General features: G+C 43.7%; 1 protein-coding gene across 1 annotated transcript in view; it reads left to right on the forward strand.

The window, feature by feature from the left end:
* The window catches only part of TKT (transketolase), a 77261-nt gene that overhangs the window by 12541 nt on the left and 44971 nt on the right, over positions 1–19749 (forward strand). Inside the window, exons 2-3 of the mRNA XM_077452080.1 lie at positions 13048–13165; positions 15484–15597. Of these exons, the coding sequence (XP_077308206.1) occupies positions 13048–13165; positions 15484–15597 (232 nt within the window). The remainder of the gene's footprint in view (positions 1–13047; positions 13166–15483; positions 15598–19749) is intronic.

Raw genomic sequence — 19749 nt, forward strand, 5'->3', positions numbered from 1 at the left:
TGGGGGATTGTTTAAAGTTCTCTGATAGAGACACCAATCGGGACTCAAGCTCTTTCTGCTTTGCTTCTCTAGCCCTCTTACGGGCCGAAGCCAGACCAATTATCCGACCCCGCAACACCACTTTATAAGCCTCCCAAAGGACCACCGGAGACTGCACCGAGCCCAAATTTTCACGAAAGTAGTCCTCCGAAGCCTTAACAATATCTGCTGTCACCCCCGCATGTGAAAGAAGGGAATCATTCATCACCCAGGGAGAAAACCGAGGTCTATCTAGGATAGAGTGACAGATTACTAACACTGGATCATGATCCGACCAAGGGACAGCCAAAATTGAAGCCGATACCACCAACGGAAGATGACGTCTGAGCATAAACATATGGTCTATCCGTGAGTGAACCTGATGGGGGTGAGAGTAATGGGTGTAGTCCCTGCCCTGTGGATGACACTCCCTCCACAGGTCGACCAAGTCCAGCGCCAGTAAGGAGGACGCAAATTTCTTAGCCCCCGCCGATTGTCCATTTCTCTCGGGCGGATGATTATCTAGTTTGGGATTTAATATAAGATTCGAGTCACCTGAAAGAAGGAGGGTGCCCCTGCAGTGGGACATAAGCAGGGCGCAGACATGGGTCAAGAAAGGCCCCGGATTTACATTCGGGGCATAGTACGTAAGTATGGTAACCTCCGTGTCATGAATGGTGCCTTGGAGCAAAAGGTACCGTCCGTTAGGGTCTGCAATCTGTTTAGTGCAACTAAATGGAACAGATTTTCGAAAAGCCACGAGAACCCCCCTTTGTTTAGTGGGAGCATTTGCGAAAAATACCTGAGGGAACTGAGCATCGAAGTACTTAGGATGAGAGGTCTCGGAAAAATGTGTCTCCTGTAAACAAGCAATGTCAATTTGTTGCTTGCGCAGATATTTAAAAATCTTCACCCTCTTATGGGGTGAGTTCATGCCCTGAACATTCAGGGACAACCAGTTAATCGTCATTGGGACCGCACTGAATGGCCATCAACCTTGAACCAGAGCACACGCCCTGCGAACCCAGAGGGGAAAAAAAGGGATAGAAGCAGTGAAGATAGAGAGGGAAGAAAGAAGTAATGTATCACATCAGGAAAGGTAGTAGAATCATGCAATGCTGTGAACAAATAACTCTGTAACATTAAGGTTGCTATGAGTCGTGGGTTAACCATCCCACTACCTGGTCGGGTGTTGATTCGAACGTTAGTTCGGATCAAGTACCACATCATGAGGGTGCAGTGGTCCGTCGGAGACCACTTGGCTTAACTGAAACCATAACCATGAATATAAAGAACATGTCAACAATGGCATATAGATGTAAACCCCAAGAGCTAGTAAAAAACTGAAAACAATAACTAAAGACAAAAAGAGAAAAATTTCACCATCCCCCTCCCCCCCCCCCAAAAAAAAACAGGTCAATGCATGTGGTGACCCCCTGTCCATAAATAATCAACATGAACATGCGGTGTCAGCTAAGTGGAACCCAAACAATGCCTCAGTATACAGAGATCAGGGCCATGAGGGGCGAGGGGGGGGGGGAAGAGGAGAAGAGAAAAAAAAAAAAAAGGGGGGGGGGGGTAGAAAAGGGAATGAGGATTTGAAAAAGCCTATGCAATCAGGGGGGGGGGGGGGAAGGGGGGCGGCAGTCAATACCATAAGTGCATCATTTGTCCAAAAAATAAAAAATAAAAGGACCAAAACAGGTACCCTGCCAGTCATCAGCAGCTGGCAAGGTGGATCTTTACCGTCCAGAGGTGAAAACCAGCACAGTCTGACTGTAATCAAATACCGACCAGCTTACCATTCCACAGTATCGTGGGTCGGAGGTGTCTTGCTCCAGTCTCCTGGTGGCGTTAGTCGCAGCTTGTTCAAGAGGCTGAGGTCTCTCTGCTGTACAAAGGCAGGGAAAAAGAACAAAAACAAAGCACAAACTTGCAAAAGGTAGGGACAACATGTTTCTAGCGATGTCCGTCTGTAGAGGCTTCATGAAACCTCTGAGCCTTGAGAGTGCGGAGGGCTTGGGATCCGTGCTGTGAGGATTGTGAGGATCTCGGTGGGGCCCGAGAGGGACCCGGTCGAGCCACTGCTGCTTCGGGTTGAGAAGGAGGGAGGTCAAACTGTAGCTCCTGGAATTGCCGCCTCAGATCCGGCAAAGATGAGGCATGAAACTGACGTCCCAAATGATAAAAGGAGAGTTTAAAGGGGAACCCCCACCGGTAGCGGATGTTTCTGGCTTGCAGGATTTGCAGATAGGGCTTCATATTCCGCCGTTTAGCGATAGTGACCGGGGAAAGATCTGCGAACAATTGGAGGGAGTTTCCCTGGAATGTAATGTCCGGTAATTCCCTGGCCGCCTGGAGAAGTCGTTCCTTGGTTCTGTAGAAATGAAATTTTATAATCACATCTCTGGGGGGGCCCTCAGTTGGTTTGGGAGCGAGGGACCTATGGATCCGGTCGAATTCCAGGCGTTCCGTGGGAATATCAGGAGCAAGCTCCTGAAAGAATGCTGTAGCTGTACCCTGGAGATCCGTAATGGTCTCTGGGAGGCCGCGAATACGCAAATTTCCTCTGCGGGCCCTATTTTCTGAGTCCTCAAGTTTGTCCTGGAGTTCCGCATTCAGTTTCTCCACCTCTTCCTCATGACCCTCCAGTACCGTGGTTGTTAGGTCCATCCGTTCCTCCAACTGATTAGTGCGGTGGCCTAGCTCCTTAAGACCCTTCACCAGTTCAGCAGACAGTTTACGAGAGGCCGAGGTGATCTCGTCCCTTACTATGGTGCGGAATTTCTGTAGCAAAGCATCAGAGTTAGTGTCCACAGGGCTGGCTAGGTTAGAGGGGAACTGTGACAGGCTATCGTCAGAGTGCTGTGTGGTGTCATCAGGTTCCGGCGGTTCGGGCGCCATCTTACCCTTCCCTTTCGCCTTCCCACGGACCGGAGAGGATTTCTGCTGTGATCTGTTGCGGGGACGGTTCCGGGGTGTATTATACATACCCGCCAGCAGCCCAAAAGCGCATGCAGTAGTTGGGGCAGATGTGACAAGAAATGCTAGATGAATATGCCTTATCAGCCAAGTGTAAAGTTCCGACGGCGCGGTGCTAGGGAATTACGTTGCCATTTTCCCTGCTACCGCGTATGCACTCCCAGTTAAGGTGTACGTTATCACATGTCCATCACTAGGCCCTCCAGGGCCTCTATATATTGGGAGGATGGTATGCAGTACAGGGGGGGAGCAGAAAGTGCCTTAGGAAGTGTGAGGGGCCTGTAATGGTGGACTGGGTGTACCAAGATGGCCACCGCCTACCTCAGTCTGCAGTGTGTCCTCAGTGGTAGTGTGCAGGCTGCCAGCACCAGTCCTCTCCACCGAATTCCACTCCCAGGCCTCAGGGGGGCTCCTCCGACACCCGCTGGGTGGGTGCGTGTCACCGCTGCCCGCGCGGCCCGCGGTACGCGAGCGCGGAGGCTCCGGCGTCCCTGTAGGCCGCAAGATGGCGGCCGGCGTCCAGGCAATGCGGCAGGCCTCGGGCCTAATCGCGGGGCTCCGGCCGGACCGGAGCAGTAATATCGGGATAAAAACGTTCCCGGGACTCTTGGGGAGTAGGCTGAGGTGCCCGCCGGCCTGAATCTTGCCTTGGAACGGCGGATGGATGAGGATTAACTCCCGGCCGGCGGAGCTCAGCCGAGATGCGTCCTCTCCCCAGCACTTCCGGTCACGCCCCCCTCAGTACATGCTTTTCATCCATTGAAGACTATGGAACCAAAAACCAGAAAAAGTCCCTGGCCCTTTCCATAAAATGCACGGATGTGAACATGATCCATAGGGAACCATGTTAAATGGACTGTAGTGTGTTTCTGCAAAACGGAAAATGTGCTAAAAAATGCATAGGTGTGAACAAGGCCTTAGGCTGGATTGATATTTATGCATTTTTAGTGCTTTTTGCATTTTGCAGATTTGCACTACAGAACGTGTTCCATAGGAAACTATGTTAAATGGATTGTAGTGCAAATCTGCAAAATGCAAAAAGCACTAAAAATGCATAGGTGTGAATCCAGCCTTAAAGCGGTAGTAAGTCTAAATAAAAAAAAAGTTTCACCCTGCAAGGCAATATCATAATGTGTTAGCATGCATTGCATACTGCATATTATGAAAGGCTTACCTTAAAACAACAGCTTACCTGTAGGTAAAAATAAAAAACTGAGTTTACTACCACTTTAACAGAAGTTTACAGTGGAACTGAAGCTCTGCTATTAAAAAACAGAGAGCATGAATCTATCCATGGCCACTCCCTATTCGTGCATGCGGCCCCTTTCAGGACGCGGGGCGCCTGAATTACATCGGTGGAGGTGTTTTTTTTGAAGCACCTGATTAGAGTAATAGGCTTCATAATAGAGTGGGTTTGTGGTGCAGAGCATTGTGCCATGAGCCCATCCAGGTTTTACAACAGCGAATTAATATTTGCTGTTGAAACACTGATCCTCAATCCGGCCAATCAGAAGTGGGTGTGAGACCCGTTTTCTGATTGGCCCGAAAAGAGAAGACACCCCCGATTGGCCTCCGAGGAAAAGGGAGGAAAACGGAAGCTGCCGCCGCTGTGATGGCCCGTGGATCGATGGGGTAAGTGTAGCTGACTGGCCAAAAAAATTACCACTGATGCACTGTCTCTTCCTCAATAAAATGCTCTTACCTGCCTGCGTGCTGTCTTTTCCGACACTGTAAACTAAGCTGCACATGCTTACAGTGTTGGGCCAGTCTCTGAGTGCCAGAAGTGACATCACCCCCCTGCCAAAGAAGATGCCCCAAAGACAGGCACTGAGAAGAAGATGCCAGCAAGAAACTGCTGGACATAATATGGTAAGTATTCACCCTTTAATTCCACTTTAATGTTAGTGTGTGAGCAGGTGGATGTAAATGGATGTGCATCCGCTTACATCCGACTACCTCTAAGTCTGTCTAGGTAAGAAAAAACAAAAACAAGAAAGATTTGCATTCTTTTCCGTTTTTTCAGATCTAAATGTGACAAATCAAAATGAATCCTAATGGATGCATGTTCATTTACACTCGCCTGCCCATAGACCTAACATTGTTAAAGTTTAACTCCAGCTATGACCTCTATTGTATATTTACACTGGTCCAGCTTGGTCCAATGTAAGAATCCATATCTCATATCTGAGGGTCTGCTGGAGAAGCTAACAGTCACTGTAGTAGTTGGAGTTACTACAGTGATCGCCTTGATCTATCAGGTCCTGTGCCGAGCGGCTTGCCCTCTACACTGCCATTCACAGAACACCTTGTATTTTTTTAATAAATACAAGGCATTCTCTGATTGGTTTAGGTGGAGAGGAAGGACGGTGGCATCACAATTTCCACCTCATCCAATACCTGGAGTTCAGCTTTAGGGTATAATCTCAGATAGAAATAGTGAGACCACAGTGTGTGGTGAGAATGCAGTTTTTGGGATTTAAATTTCCTTCTTGGATCTTGGAGCTTTTTTTTTTTAAATAAATTCAAAACAACAGTTCACAACTATGACATGAGACACAATACAAAGCGAGATACTCACATGGTTAACCAAGCCTGTCTTCAAAAATACTTGTATTTTAGTAACTTCAACTTATATAATATTATAATGAGTCCACATCATGATCATCAGTGAGCAACACCGTTGCTCATTTTTGCAATAGTTTTCAAACAAAGCAGAGCTCCGAGACCTAGTTAGGGCCCGGAGGCAGGAAGTGGATAGAAGGTAGAATTGAATGATAAGGAAAAGAGGAGAGAAAAAAAAGGGGGGGGGGGGTGATTAGAGGAAAATGGGGACAAAGGGAGACCCAGTTGACCCTCATTGCATTTTGAAAGAGCTCCATGAGGCAAGGTAATGGAGAAGCTATGGGGGTCTGTTCTTTGTAAATAAAATGAGGGGTTCAGATTTTCCAATATCTTTCGTTTTGCTCCTTCAGCACCATGTTAAGGTTCTCCATTTGTTGGATTTTAGTTATCCTGGCTAGCCAATGTGATTTAGTTGGGGGGTGATCTCGGAGATTTAACAAACAAGGCAGTGGTTCTCAACCTCAGCCCTCAAGTACCCCCAAAAGGCCATGTTTTTCTTAAAGATAAAATAGCTGTCCAAAATTGATTGTGCAAGATAAAGGAAAACCTGCAAACATGGCCTGCTGGGGGTGGCCTGTTGGGGGTACTTGAGGACAGGGTTGAGAGCCACTGCGCTAAGGAACTGTGGAGTTGGGCTTGGTACTCTCTAATCGGTTTTTGTTGCTCTTTAAATGTTGATGACACAACAGTATTATTAGAATAATACAAGGGAGTACCAACCATGAAGGAAGTTCACTTGAAACTTGAGGTGAAGATTTTGAAAGAGACAGAAAAACAGAAGTATGCCGATGTAGCTGCAATCTACTGAAATAGTTGTTGCTAATGAAGTAAGTTTAATCAATGTCCTAATGTGGGTGAGGGTGAAAATGGTGACACCCGCCCAATAGATATCATTTAGTCATATTTAAATGATTTAAAGTTGACTCTAAGGTTAAGAATTGGAAGCAGTCATAGTCATGACTATCCTCCAGCAGATGAACCGATATCAAAGCTACTTGCTCATCCATGTCTTTATGGGCCTTGCTTTGTGCACTGGTGCACAGTCATGTTGGAACAGGAAGGGGTCATCCCCAAACTGTTCCCGCAAAGTTGGGAGCATGAAATTGTCCAAAATGTTTAGATATGGTGCTACCTTAAGAGTTCCCTTCCCTGGAACTAAGGGGCCAAGCCCAACCCCCCCCCCCCCCAAAAAAAACCCACACCATAATCCTCCCCTCCACCAAATGATTTGGACCAGTGCACAAAGCAAGGTCCATGAACACATGGAAGAGCGAGTTTGGGGTGGAGGAACATGACTGGCCTGCACTAGTCCTGACCTCAACCCAATAGAACACTGTTGGGATGAATTAGAGCCGAGACTGCGAGCCAGACCTTCTCGTCCAACATCAGTGCCTGACCTCACACCTGCACTTCTGGAAGAATGGTCAAACATTCCCATAGGCACACTCCTAAACCTTGTTGATAGCCTTCCCAGAAGAGTTAAATCTGTTATAGCTGCAATGGGTGGGCCAACTCAATACTGAACCCTACGGACTAAGACTGGGATGCCATTAAGGCCCCTTTCACACTACCGTGACTTCAAAGTCACGCAATTTTGCCTCAACTTTACCACGATTTTGCGGCTGCGATATCAGGGAGCGCCTGTGTAACTCGCATCAAAGTCGGACCAAAGTAGTACAGAGACCACTTTGAAGATGGTGCGACTTGAAGTTGCACAGATATGAATGGTACTCATTGGAAATCATGGGTTATGACTCGCAGGACAAGTGTGAAAGGGGCCTTAAGTCCACGTGTGTGTAAAGACAGGTGTCCCAATACTTTTGGTAATGAAGTGTATATATGTACCTCTGACCTTTTTCAATTTCCTATTTTTCAGTGAGTCAGGGCATCACATTAGATAACCAATGGGAGAGATAAAAAGAGGAGTCAAGCTCAGATGGAGATGAGATAATATTCACCCGCACTCTTTCGTTATTTGTCTTATCAGACAACCTACAAATCCCTTACATATTGGGAAGGGGTGCTGGTAAAGCTAATCTCATGCATCCTTCTGGTCACTACAAACCCCCCCCGTGGCTTTGGCCTTTTAGGTGTGCATCTGAAACTTCCATTTTGTCATTTCAGGAGGAGTTCACCAACTAGGGGAAAACAGTTACATTTTTTTTATTTTATTTTTTTATTTGTTGGAGTATGTTTTGTTTTTCATCCTTCTGACCCTACGTCATGCCCCTACGTTTCTCCTGTAGTGTTGTAGGGGTCAGAAGATGGAACCATAGCATGCGGCAGGGAACAAAAGCAACTGACACTCTAGGAAGTGTCAAATGCCCAGGGTTCTGATGGAGATTGTTTTGCTGGAACTTAGGAGACACAGGCTACCCGAGAGGTGAGTATTATAGCTCCACTATTTCAGGCAACTTTCATTTTGAACCTTTTTGCATTTTATTAACCTGAATTAAACTTTTTTTTTTTTTTTAATTTTTTTTTTTCGACAATATCTCTTCAAATCTTATCAATGAAAATCTTATCGATGAAAAAGAAAACCATAATTTCACGCCAGCAAAAAAAAAATCCCTTGAATTATAAAATTTTTTGTATTTGGGACTGTTTGTATGCCCTTGCCTATACTTACCTCCCCTCCAGTCTAACTCCTTTTAAAAATCTATCCAGAAGAAATGTTGCTATTGTTGATTTAGATTATGATGAGCTGGCATTCTCATTCCTTGTGGGTAGTCAGGCCTATAAACAGCCTTTACTTGCCTTGTCCTAAACAGCTCGATCATAATGAGTTTGCATTGTTAACGCCACTGGAATTCTTGGGGCAATCTTATGTAGTGTGAAAGGAACATGATTAGCACAGTATTGAGTGATCACATCTAACCACATTGTGGAAGTATTGACCTGTTATGACACATGTGGTCATTGTGTAAGGGGCCCAGTAAAGGGAAGGATGGTGAACTATTACAGTCATCTCAGAACAGCGCAATCTATGAAATTGTTCAAGAATTATTTCCTTGCATAACAGGGGATATTATCGATGTGTTATGGGTGCGGCAAAGGGCAGCTATTGTTAATTATCATGATGGTGATGTTTGAGTATTGTTTCAGGACCATTACCTTAGAATAAATTTATTTAGCTTTTAATAAAGTATTAGGGGAATAATTTGTTGGCAAGAGTAAAGCGAAATTCGTTTGGCCCCCCACCAGAAGAAAGGAAGAATTTGCTGCAGTACTCACCTTCAATCTGACACTACCTCCACAGAAAGGCCTCTCTTCCAGTAGATGGCCCTCTTCTAGGTTGGGTGACCTGCAGTGCCATTCAACCCATATCTTGCATGTCCTTACACAAGAGCTGTTCTGAACTACAATAAGGACCATTCACTGCTACACAGGAGTAGAAAATTAAGGGCCCGTCACATCAATGGACTGACCAGAACACACCTGGAAGTAAACCACAACTCTGGTGAACCATTAAATATAAGCAGTTTGTGGCTTCCATCCGGATAGCAAGGGTTAAATGCTTGCTGAATCTAGGGGAGGTGTAAAGTAGAGGAATGCATATCCTATTATCCACAGACAGCTGCCCTCTCCTGCACTCTCCTCCATTGCCGAAATGTGTATGAGCCTTTGACGTCCTCATATACTATGCAGGACTAGTGGTCCTTTATTGTACCTGCTGATGCTGGCGAGAGGGCAGCTGCACAGTCATTAAAGAGGAACAACCTAATGAGACCAGTTGTCCAGCAGGTAGAAAGCTTGCAGGAGCAAGGAATAAAGATATATTTAAACCCCTCCCCCTTGACAAATTTAACATTTAACATTTGCTATCCAAAAGGGGGTGAGCATCAAGCTACTTATATTTAATGGCAGGCTGGACATGTCTACACCCAAAACCAAACATTTAATATGTTGCAACTTACCACTCTTTAGATGTGGTGGCTGCATTGGCTTTCACTTTTCAGGTGAAGAAAATTTTCAGCAAGTACAGAAGTGCTGTGTCCTTGTCACTTCATGTGAGATAAAAAGAAAGCACAAACATCTTTATCTTTTTGTGTAAACTATTAGTTCCATCAATCCATTGTGTAATGGAGATGAACAAAGGCAGACACGTTTGAAGTCCAGCCTGTGACAACCATGGCTCCTTCCATAGATACGATGGAGCAGTGAGTGTAAACATAAAGGAACAGGAAATGTGGTATTGACAGGATCATCAGGTTTTAAATAAAAAAATAATATAAAATATAATAATATAAAAAATAAATAAAAAATAATGAAGCCATCACATCTGAAGACTGGATATTCAAAGCCTGACTCTGGGTTTTATAAAAATAAGTAACCTTGCAGTGGGCCCCCCTTGCTCTTCATGGTGTAAATTCTTGTTAACTCTAGGATATGAGCATTACAATGTAAGACTTTACCAATAGGGGCATAATTCATGCCACTGATAATAACAGTGGTGCACTATTCTTCTTACTGGCACCGATGATGGAGCACTATTCCTCCCACTGACACCAACAATGGGGCACTATTCCTCTCACTGACACCAACCATGGGGCACTATTCCTCCCACTGACACTAATGTTGGGGGCACTATTCCATCCACTGACACCAACGATGGGGCACTATTCTTCCCAGTGACACCAACGATGGGACATTATTTTTCCCACTGACTCCAATGATGGGGCACTTTTCCTCCCACAAAGTTGTAGCATTGTTTACTCCCACTGACACCAGGACATTTTCTACTCCCACTGGCCACAGTCATGCCCCCCTAAAGTCTAGAGGACAGTAAAATGACCCCTTGTTTATAATGTTTGGAGACCCCTGATTTAGAAAAACAAAAGAAAAACATCAGTAAATGTCAGGTCGAATCCCAACCACAACACTACCTGCCTGAAGGTTGCATGTCCTCCCTGCTGCCTATGTGGGTTTCCTCCGGGTACTCTTGGTTTCCCTCCACACTCCAAAGACATGCTGGTAGGTTCATTGGCTCCTGTCTAAATTGGCCCTAGCATGAATGTGAGTTAGGGACCTTAGATTGTAACCTCCTTGAGGGCAGGGAGTGAATGTATAATACATTTGTAAAGAGCATTGATGGTGCTATATAAGTAGCTGTAATAAATAAATTAAATAAACAAATAAACAAATAAACATAGCAAAAAAAAAAAATCTCTCTCTCTCTCGCTCTCTCTATACATATATATATATAAATATATATATATATATATATATATATATATATATACTTCAACCAATCAGAGTCCTCCTTATATGAGAATCCCCAAAGAATCTCCCTCTTACATGAGAATCCTCATCAGAGTCCTCCCTACATCAGAGTCCCCCTGCCATCTTATATTCGAATCCTCGTCAAAGTCTCCTTCAATGAAAGTACTCATCATAGTTCACCTTACATCAGAGGGCTTAATAAAATCTTGCTGTAGGCTGTAGTTTGGAGGCCCCTGCCCTGGAGATAATAACATTTAACCCTTGCTGTGGGGGGGGTGACTGCAAGAATAGCATTTTTGTAATTCCCAGAGTTGGATGTTTGGTATGTATTTGGGAAATTTGAAAATAGCCACAGAAGGCTACAAGATATATTTACTTTATTTAGCTCAAGGACACCCCTTTTATTTCAAGGTTCTTGAAGGAGAAGTACAACCAAAGATCATTTGGCTGTACTTCTTCTGTGGATCACAGGACTGGCTGTGACCTGTTTTCAGCAGACAACGGGATGAAGTCCGCTGTCTGCTGATGTCTCAGAGCTGGTACAGGCTTTGGGGAAGATCGGGACCACCATATGGTTGGGATCACATTCTCAGTGTTAAAGCTGGCCAGGGGACAAATACAGCATCGGACCGATGCTTCATCCACCTAGGTAAGTATGATTCTGCTACGTGTTTCCTAACAGATTTCAATGCTAAAGGGTGTGTTCTCACCTGTGCCCGCTCATTATTTCAGGATGTGAAGAGAAGACGGCGGTAGAATTTGGATAAGTACTGGTGGAGTTTGCAGGATTAAAAATGTTGAACCCGCATGTACTAATTATGACTAATTTTTTTGTTTGGTGAGAAATACGTTTGTGTGTGTATATCTTAACCCTTAACATTCATTCTGCACTGTAGGGATGAGTAATCAAAATTTCTAGCATGTTTAAGTTCTAAAATGCATGTGTATTATGAGAAAAAGTGTATAGGGCGATCATTGGCGAACGTTGGAACTACGTGGTCTGCTTTTTATATTTTCCTAAGTAGAAATAAATACCAGATGTTCAACTGCAGCGACTCTTGTTCTGACAAATCCATGATCCTAGAATGTTAAAGTGCATTGCAAAATCAAAATAGAAATATAGTATAAGCAGAGGCACTCAAAGCAACCAATCAGATTTAAACTATAACTAAAGGCAAATTTTTAATTTTTTTTTATGTTTTGGATAGATTGGAGAGGGATTAGAATGCTTGTCAGTTTTTATTGCTGTCTGTGCTCACCCTCTCTATTTGTTCTGTTTATCATTATCATTGAAAGTGAAAGTAAAAGAAAATCCCAAATTTTGGGTTGTCCCCAGAAAAGAGGGGAAATCTTCCAAGAGGGACACTAGTTATGGTGACCTGGGGGTCCCCAAGAAATTCCCTTAATTTTCAGGGATCTTCTTTCACTTCCTGTTTAGTTATGGGACAGGAAGTAAAGGGAAATCTCTGCAATGGGCCAAAGATGGCAAAAAAAAAAATCTGACCACACTTATAACCCTCCCTTGCTCTATCCAAAATGAAAAAAACAAAAAACATTTGCCTGCAGTTCTAATTTAAGATTTAAACTAAACTTTCAGCTTAAGGCCTTGTCCACATGTGGTGTATTACAGTACATTTATGCAGGTTCAGGTGTACAGCCTGAAATGAAGACAGTGTATGTTTGGGGCCGCGCAGTTATCAAATTGGAAGCAGCGGCTGTGTCAGTGCAACCGCTGTGTCCCAATAGACAGGAATGGGTCTGCCTGCACGGGAATGTGTGGAACACGTGTGCATCCCTGTGTGGGTAAACATGACACTCACACAGATACGCACTTTAATACACCCCATGTGAATGAGGCCTTAAACAGCTAAGTACATTCCAAGTGCATCAAGCATGACCAACCGTGACCATGAGCTTTGCTGCAGAACTATAGCTCTGACATAACAGGGGGTGTGTCAGACCTCTGCAGGGAGACTACTGCTTACACATAGAGAGTAAGGGTCCTTCTGATGTATGCTGTAGGGGACATGCTTTTCTACTCAGGCTATGGTTGCTTTATAATGTATACATACTGTAAAACCTTTCATGCCTTTTGTTTTAATGCATCTGGAATTTACCTCTGTGTATGTACTTTAGGCCACTAGTTCATTGGCCATGCGTTATCTTTAATGTTCTCATATCATTGTTTCATTTTACTCCTAGACATCCAACATCATGTTGCAGCGCAGCCGAAATTATGTCTGTGCTGTTCTTCAATATCATGAAGTATAAGGCTCAAGACCCCAAGAATCCCAACAATGATCGTTTTGTAATGTCTAAGGTATGAATTACATGCAAAATTTAAATAGATGGCCCAAAGGTACACTATCATAAGAATACTTTAAAAAATCTTCTAGATGTTTGCATTAATAGTTCCAAAAATGGGCTCTGAATTTTGTCTAAAAAATTATTATTGACAAATACAATTGATGATATTACCATTTCTTTCTTGAATAGCCTGTTTAGAGACTGATAGCAAAAGCTACTAGGGCAACTGATCATATCATAACTTGTTCTTTTCTGTATCCAAAACTGTTTTAGTCTAGGTATAGTGCAGTGCACTAATACTAGGCACTATTACTCCCACTGACTCCAATGATGAGAAACTATTCCTTCCACTGTCGCCAATAGTGGGGCATAATTCCTCCAATTGACTGCAACGTTAGGGCATTGTTTCTCTCAGTGACACCAATGATGAGATACTATTCCTCCCACTGACACCAATGATGGGACAATATTCCTTCCACTGACACAATCAAAGGGGCACTATTCCACCCGCTGACACCAATGATGGGTCACTATTCCTCCCACTGACACCAATAATGGGGCACTATTCCTCCCACTGACACTAATGATGGGACACTATTACTCCCACTGACTCCAATGATGAGAAACTATTCCTTCCACTGTCGCCAATAGTGGGGCATAATTCCTCCAATTGACTGCAACGTTAGGGCATTGTTTCTCTCAGTGACACCAATGATGAGATACTATTCCTCCCACTGACACCAATGATGGGACAATATTCCTTCCACTGACACAATCAAAGGGGCACTATTCCACCTGCTGACACCAATGATGGGCCACTATTCCTCCAACTGACACCAATGATGGGGCACTATTCCTCCCACTGACACTAATGATGGGACACTATTCCTCCCACTGACACCAACGATGAGGCACTATTTCTCCTCCCACTAACCACAAGCATTATGTCATTATTTTACTCCCCCTGACTACCAAGCCTGGGGCATTGCTACTCTTTCTGGCCACAGTCTGGCCCCTCTAAAGGACGGACAGTAAATTGGTCCTATCTTTCGAAAATTTAGAGAGCCCTGGTATAGTTGTTTTGCTTGAATGGCCTGCTTCAGAACACGCCACAGCAATTCAATAGAGCTGAGTTCAGGAACACTATATGAAATATATAAGCCATCTTGTTGTTTAGTAACCCTTGTTTTTTGATCATTAGTATGATGCATTGCATTACTTCTTTTTAGTTTAAAGTCACAGGACACCCCAATATCCTGTCATAAAATTTCTATATACAAATTAGAATTGATTTATCTCTCAAAGCTATCCAAGCCCTGAGACTGCAAAGCAAACAAAACATTGCACTCCATCCATCATGTTTCACAGTTGGGATAAGTATTGGTATTGCTGTGGAGTGTTTTTGTTCCCCCATAGGTTCCTCTGTGTACTTTTGCCAGAAACATAATTGTTTTCCCATTCGTCCACAGAACATTATTTCAGTACTGCTGTAGGACTGAGGCTCGGTTCACACTGCCATGACTTGGGATCCATCTTATTAGACCCCAAGTCGCGTGACATGTGAAATCCCATGTTAGTCAATGAGAGCTGGGCACTAATGAACTACTTAAGTTGCTCCGATTTCAGAAAAGGTTTCTGTACTACTTCAAGGCGACTTCTATCTGACTTCTATACTTCTATCAAAGTGGTACTCAACTCACCAGGAAGTAGCCTGGGAAAGTCGCACCGTAACGCGCATGACTTCCAGGTCACGGAAGTGTGTGTTGAGCCGTAAAGGAAGTGGTTTGCAAAATTGAGCCATCACTATGGTTCAATACTGCTTCCATGGAATAATCATAAACCTGTGTCATCAAGTTCAAAGGAAACCTACAGTTCAGCCCAGTGTTAATCATCGGTTTATTTTATTGTATAATTTGCATCATTGTAAGGCACTGATTCTGCTGCTGAAGTATAGTGCAACAGTGATTCCTTCATCCTGCAATCTTCCTGACTATTGATGTAGAACATTTTCTAAGTCCCTGTGCTGACCTTTCCAGTCTTTTTACAAACTATAGGCATTTTTTTTCTAGGAAAAAAAAAAAAGAAATATTTTTTCAGTTATTTACTCCATTGATATCTTTTATTTCTGCTGATAGTAAACATACAGTGTGAGAAAGTTTTGGGAAAGTTCTAGAGATCCCCTGAGGGCACAGCAGGTTGTTTATGGCGGCTTCTGCCCCATCTATCACATGTTGCTATGTTGCCTACTCTTTTTTTATTGTGTGTTTTGTATAAGTAAAAGATAAAAGTCTGTGGGAATATGAAGGCGACACATTATTTGTCTCCATCCAGGGTCATGCAGCTCCCATTCTGTATGCAGCTTGGGCAGAGGCCGGGTATTTGCCTGAATCAGAACTGTTGAACCTCAGAAAGCTGGACTCCATCCTGGAGGGACATCCGGTACCGGTGGGTATATTTCTGTAGCAAAAATACCATGCCTGTATTACTTTATGTATCTTTATTTAAGAGATGGTTTATTGATTATTCATGAATACGTATGTAAATATTTCAGGAGTTTACTGGAAATCAATCTCCTTATTTACTTAAATAGCAAGCTCTGCATATTTAATGAAGGCCTTCTTCCCTTGCTAAAAATGTTGTTGGGGGGAAAATTTTTGTTAATATACTTATATTTCCCCAGCATTCATTTATGGCACCTAGTTGAGGGTGACGTCACAATCCCTCCAGTGAGATCCCAAAAGAAATGCTGCATAGTGCTAATCTCATTTAATCCTCCACTGTGTTGGTGTGTAATTCTGTGAGATTTGGGCTACTCATCATTATCCGGTATCTCATTGGAAGAATGGCGACATCAATGCCTGCAGTATGCAAGCCAGTGGAAAGGTAAGTATATTAATTAACTTGTTTCCCCCACAGATTTATTTTCAGTTTAGAGCAGCATTTTTGCATGAGGGAGGGGCTGTCATTAATATTCTGGCCATTGAAATTAATTAGTGTTCAAGTTCTTTACACATCTAGCGTTAACCCATGTTTAGATGCGTTCACACGCGTCAATCGTTTTTTTTTCTGCCAAAACGCTGCTTCTACTGGACGCACTGGCAATGGGGGGGTTTCTTCTGCCTCTAAAAGCCCCTGCCTATTAAAACATATGTGTTCATGGACATGCAGGATAACATGCAGGGGCGTTTAGGCCACATGCACCTAACAGTAGTGGTAAAAACATCCAGTGTACATTAGGCCTACATACAAGGGCATTGCTTCACATGCAAGGTCCACTTTAAAGTCTATGTAAACTCAAAGCCTTTCTTTCAATAGGCTTAGGATCCTCACAACTTTTTTCATTTCTTGTGAATCTGCTGCAGTTTCTTTCCTGTAGATTCTACCAGTAAGAGGGTTTCCTGTTTCAGGCTGATAGTGCTAAGCAGGGTTGGTGTAAGACATGGGCGGAAAGGGGCACCTGCCCTGGGCAGAGTGGTTCTGTGTAGATGCAGGGGCACACTTGGAGTTAGAACAGCTCATCCTCTTCTTCTTCTTCAACAGTAGCAACAAGCAAATGCAGGGAAGTAAATATTTAAATCGCCTCACATGATACAGAGCTCACTGCACACTAGGCTCAGCCTTGTTTATTGCTGGACAGACACCAATCTTCCCCTGCGAAAGGTTACCGGAGCGCTGCTATCTTCAGCTATCCCTGCACTGTTTGTTGAACTTGTCTCCAGTTGCGGAGTTAGGCCGCGTACACACGGGCGGACTGTATGGCCTACTTAGTCCATCGAAACACATTTCAGCGGACAGTCTGCTCGTGTGTGGGCTTCAGCGGACTTTTTCAGCGTGCAGTCTGGCGTACTAAGTATTTCGGATTTTTCAAAATACTGTCCGTCATACTTTGGTTTCAGCGGACAATCCGCTCGTCAGTAGGCTAGTTCGACGGACTAAGAATGGCGCCTGCTCAGAAAGGATTTACACGGCGAAAGGTTGCATTGCTGTGTATTGGACTTCCTATTTCTAGTCCCGTCGTACGTGCTGTACACGTCATCGCGCAAGCTTTCGACGGATTGTTTGTGCATCCGTGTGTGGTCATGTCCGTTCATTCGAAAGTAGGACGGACTGTCCGTCGGATTGTATGACAGACTAAGTAGGCCATACAGTCCGCCCGTGTGTACGCGGCTTTAGGCTTGATTCACACCTATTTTTTTTTGTGCTTTTTGCATTTTGAAGATTTGCTCTACAGAACGTGTTCCATAGGAAACCTTCTTAAATGGACCAAGTGCAAATCTCCAAAATGCAAAAAGCACTTAAAATGCATAGGTGTGAATCAAGCCTTATACTGTCTGTCCAGTGTTCTGTCAACAAGTGCCCCCCATCGAATAGTGCCCGGTATGTACTGCGCATGTGCAGTACGGAACAGCGCAACAACTTATTTGCTGATCAGCTGGGCTGACGTAACCACAGCGCATGCACACATTGTAGGAGTTATCTCTCGATCACCATTTCACAGGCACAATCTAAACCTATACAAACAGCCGGGGAGACTGTAGGTATCAGATTGTGCATCGTTGTTGCTGGAGGGTGGCTAGTGGCTGTGTTGAAGAGCTAGTTTTGTCTGTGTTTCAACCCGCCTTTTGGCACAGGTAAAACTGGGAGTTCAACACAGCAAACCTGCCCTGCAGCACAGACAATACCGGACCATCAGCACACTGTAAAGCCGCCCCGCAACAGCAAGGCACAGTGTGATAACTACGGTCTCCCCCCGCTGTTTGTATAGGTTTCAATTGTGACCGTGAAATGGTATCTCCCATCAAGTGATGCCCCCTACAATGTGCGCTTGCGCCCTTGTCACGTCACTCCAGCTGATCGGCAAATCAGCTGAAGTGTAGCTCCGTCCTGCGCATGCTCAGGCACTATTCGATGGAGGGCACTTCTCGACAGAACACTGGCAGTAAATAAGGCTGAGCCTGAGTGTGCAGTGAAGGTTCTGTTATTAGTTGAGGAGGTTAACCCTTTACTTCCCTGCATTTATTTTGGTGGGTTCTCTTATTACCTACTCTTATTACCTACTGGAGCTAGAGTTTAAAGGAGAAGGATCACCTCATAAAACCAAGGCTAGTGCTCCAATTCTTCTAGATTAAAAGCGCCCACTATTTTAGAATTTGGCTTTTAGTTATGTTCTTTATTCTTACAATACCTTTTAAAGTGCTAAAAAATGTGTCTGTTTATTAATCTTTTGATTGGCCTTCTTATGTGGACTTGACAGATAGAAAAATTGGTTGAAGATCAATACTTACTATTAGTTACCACAACACTGGATGTTCAATATACCATTGTGGTGTCCCACAATTGACAGATAGACTGAAGTAGCACATGCACTATGAAGACTTTCAATAAAAAAGAGAAAAGGATTGTTTAGGTTCTCTCCTAAACAGTCCAATATTCACTTAGGCATCATAGTATTTCGAGAAAATTGAAGATTAAATGGGATATTTTTCTTTGAGGGCTCATTTACATGTGCAATCCATGCTTGGATTGATTTTCAGAGCTGTTTGAGAGGTGGTGGGAGGGCATTATATCCCCTCCTCATCACCTGATTTAACCTGCTGGTAGTACCGTAGTAACCCCACCACAGTCCCATGCAGGGTGGTTCCAGGGCGGCCCTATTAAACTACAGTATTTACGTTCAGTGGTAGCACCGGCCCACCAAAAACAGCAGGTTTATGAATGCAATCGGAAATTTGTTACTCATTTCCCACACTGATACCTCACAGATCTACAGTATATACAGAATATGTGTGTATATATACAGTTGTGCTCATAAGTTTACATCCCGTGGCAGAATTTATGATTTCTTGGCCATTTTTCTGAGAATATGAATAACACAAAAAATTTCTTTCACTCATCGTTAGTGTTTAGCTGAAGCCATTTATTATCAATCAACTGTGTTTACTCTTTTTAAATCATAATGGCAATAGAAACGACCCAAATGGCCCTGATCAAAAGTTTACATACCCTGGTGATTTTGGCCTGATAACATGCACACAAGTTGACACAAAGGGGTTTGAATGGCTATTAAAGGTAACCATCCTCACCTGTGATCTGCTTGTAATTAATGTGTGTGTATAAAAGGTCAATGCGTTTCTGGACTCCTGACAGACCCTTGCATCTTTCATCCAGTGCTGCACTGACGTTTCTGGATTCTGAGTCATGGGGAAAGCCGAAGAATTGTCAAAGGATCTGTGGGAAAAGGTAGTTGAACTGTGTAAAACAGGAAAGGGATATAAAAAAGATATCCAAGGAATTGAGAACGCCAATCAACAGTGTTCAAACTCTAATCAAGAAGTGGAAAATTAGGAGTTCTGTTGAAACCAAACCACGGTCAGGTAGACCAACTAAATTTTCAGCCACAACTGCCAGGAAAATTGTCCTATATAATTTTATAGGAGAGACAGCGTCAATTCAGTCGGCAAGGATTTTTTTTTTGTCCACAGCAATGTGGTTCTTGATACCACCACCTCTAGCACTAGCACTCTGCTCACTGCAGGTGTTCTATCAGAAAGCCGCTACCCATGAGAAAGTGCAACCGAAGTGATGGTTTCCCATTGC

The sequence above is a fragment of the Lithobates pipiens genome, unplaced genomic scaffold (assembly GCF_037356315.1).
Source record: "Lithobates pipiens isolate NorthernLeopardFrog02 unplaced genomic scaffold, aLitPip1_a1.2 Scaffold_23, whole genome shotgun sequence".
Classification (NCBI taxonomy): Eukaryota; Metazoa; Chordata; class Amphibia; order Anura; family Ranidae; genus Lithobates; species Lithobates pipiens.